At 37.7% G+C, this 2684-nt stretch overlaps 1 protein-coding gene across 4 annotated transcripts in view; it reads right to left on the bottom strand.

Moving 5' to 3' along the window:
- Positions 1-2684, bottom strand: part of RB1CC1 (RB1 inducible coiled-coil 1) — a 94835-nt gene that overhangs the window by 16044 nt on the left and 76107 nt on the right. For all 4 annotated transcript variants that reach the window (XM_004697553.2, XM_004697552.2, XM_045293041.1 and 1 more), the window contains one exon: positions 40-87. In XM_004697553.2, the coding sequence (XP_004697610.1) occupies positions 40-87 (48 nt within the window). The remainder of the gene's footprint in view (positions 1-39; positions 88-2684) is intronic.

Raw genomic sequence — 2684 nt, forward strand, 5'->3', positions numbered from 1 at the left:
AAAAAAAAAAAAAAGAAAAAAGAAAAACCCAAAACTTACAAGTCTTTGATTTAATCGCTTATTTTCTTCTTCTTTCAACTGCAATGTCTAAAGGGAAGAAAACAAATCTGTGGTTTATGCTCATAGTCACTGAAATAATGATGATCAGATTGTTTAGTTTTCTAGCAAAAATGTGAATAGTAATATTTCTATGGATCCATTCCAACTCTAAGTTCTTAACTTAAATGACAATCTGAACAATTTCAGGAACCTTTATCAAAACCAAATGTTACAAACTTCAGGTGATTCTAATATAAGTTGTCACAAAACCCTTTAAGAAAGACCAATGCATGCTATATTTCAACTAAGTTAAAAATTTTTTTTTACATATTTATACAGCTTACAGATACTGTTGACAACATTCAATTCCTTAAGGAAAAAACTGGACTATGAACAAATACTAAAAACGTGTAAAAATTAGATCTTTGATAAGATAAGGGAAAGGTTTTTTTAAAACAGTTTTATTGGCAATATATTTTACATATCATACAATCTAATTGTACAAACTAGTAAGAAGATTTGTGCAATCATCACCACAATCAATTTGAGAAGTTTTCTCTTACTCATTGTTCTTAGCTCCACATTCCCATATCATACCCCTAGGCAATTGTCAATAGTGACTTGTCTTTATAGAATTAATCTAGCTTTCATATACAGAAAATCATACAAAACACAAATAAGAAGCAAACAAACAAACCAACAATGACTAAAGAAAATATGAAAAAAAGTAAAACTGAAACAACTTTAAAATGGGTCAAAGGCAGATTAAATGATAAGTCACTACATTTTAATCTAACTACGTCTGCCATAATAGACTTTATAATGCTGTGGGATAGCAAGGCTATACACATCCTTAAAACTATGTTCACAGGAGATTCACCAGAGGTGAATCCCTTCCGTGTGGAGACCCCACAGTGGATTTTTTGAGCTCCCATTGTCATTCATAGCATTCTGCAAACAAAGGGTTCACAATTTAAGCTGGTATCATTCCCTTCTTCAGACCTGGATTTTAATATTTACAATCCTTAGAATCACACAGGCTGACATGCTGCTTCCATGAGGACTTGACTGATGCCTCACTTAGACGGGTATTTGTCTGAAGGCAAGCCTTTAAGACCTCAGACATAATTTTTTCTGAAAGCCAGGCATCACTTGGCTTCTTCATCACACTTTGCTGTATCAGCCTGATCTTCAGTGATATCTTCATGAAGGTGAGCATCCGGCAGGGCCATGTCATAATTTGCTTAATGTCTTAGATTGGGGCTAGGATTAAGTGTGAACCCCAAATTAAGGGAAGCTACTTATGCAAGATTTTATCCTTTTCATTTCAATGAGCATTTATAAAAATGAAAGTTTATGGTTTATTTTTTATTGTTTCCATCCATTACTATGTCTGGTGCATTAAAATGTTTTTTTCTTGTGAAGACTTACCCAGCAATTTAAATTCCCATTCATCCATTTTTACATGCTAACACTGATTACACTGTTCGTGATGCATGATCATTCATTCTCATTGAGTTCTGCTTTTTCCATTTCCCTTTATCTAGTTTCTGTGCCCAACCCCCCCTTACATTTTCATCTTTGTTTCAAAGCAATTATTATTTGGTCTCATATAAATGTTCACAAGAGCATAATACTTTATTTCTTCTTTCTTCATTTAAAAAATAATTTGAGGTTCTGTTCTACCTTGTACTGGGATTTATCTTTTGTGTCCCTTAGTAAAACGGTTGGTAGCGCTAATCAGGCAAGATCTAGTCCTTCTGCACTCGAGGTAGATAAAGACATCTTAGTTAGTTTGTGTACACTACTACCCAAACCTTTACTATGCCAAATAACTGAGATGAGTCATAATATGGCCCTAATCCTTCAAACCAAGAAATCCAGTTCTGAGAGGATTTGGTTATGTCTCAAATGTAACTGTGTTAGACAGGGTTCTCTAGAGAGATAAAACCAAATTGCTGATAATTTAATATATCACTGCTGTCACTTTCACACAAAGCGCAGTCTTCACTGAAATCCATAACATTACTAATACTACATTTCTGGAAGGCATGCCGCACCATATCTTCTGGAATGTCTTCCCATGCATCTCGAACTTGCAGGCAGTAACCACAGGAGGATGAGGATGCAGCCAACCGAAAGCCTCTTCTGCGTGCTGCCACGCCCACCACTTGCATAGGGGAGGCGAGATACTACTGGAAGCGGCTGGGTCTGCGAGGCAGCCAGGCGGCATGTGGCTGGGTCAGCGAGGCGGTGAGGCAGCAAAACGGTAAGTAGCTGGGTCTGTGAGGCGGCAATAAGGCGCAACGGTGAGCAGCTGGGTCTGTCAGGTACCACTGACCGGTGTATAAGCCGAACCCGTTTTTCAGCACTTTTTTTGTGCTGAAAAACTCAGCTTATACACGGGTATATACGGTAGCTGACGCAGTAATTGTGTCTTTAAGAGCCTATTCCATCGTTCTATCATGCCAGCAGCGTCAGGATGATGAACATGACACGACCAGTGGATTCCATGGGAATGGGCCCATTGCCGCACTGCAGCAGACTAGACTTGAAGGACTGCTAGTCTCTCACAACTCTCTCTCATGGGAGTGAGTTGCATTGAGCCATTTGTAGTGCTTTATAATTGTTCATTTCTTGTATTA

The sequence above is a fragment of the Echinops telfairi genome, unplaced genomic scaffold (genome assembly GCF_000313985.2).
Source record: "Echinops telfairi isolate 266 unplaced genomic scaffold, ASM31398v2 ScPeMD7_1;HRSCAF=3_0, whole genome shotgun sequence".
NCBI lineage: Eukaryota > Metazoa > Chordata > Mammalia > Afrosoricida > Tenrecidae > Echinops > Echinops telfairi.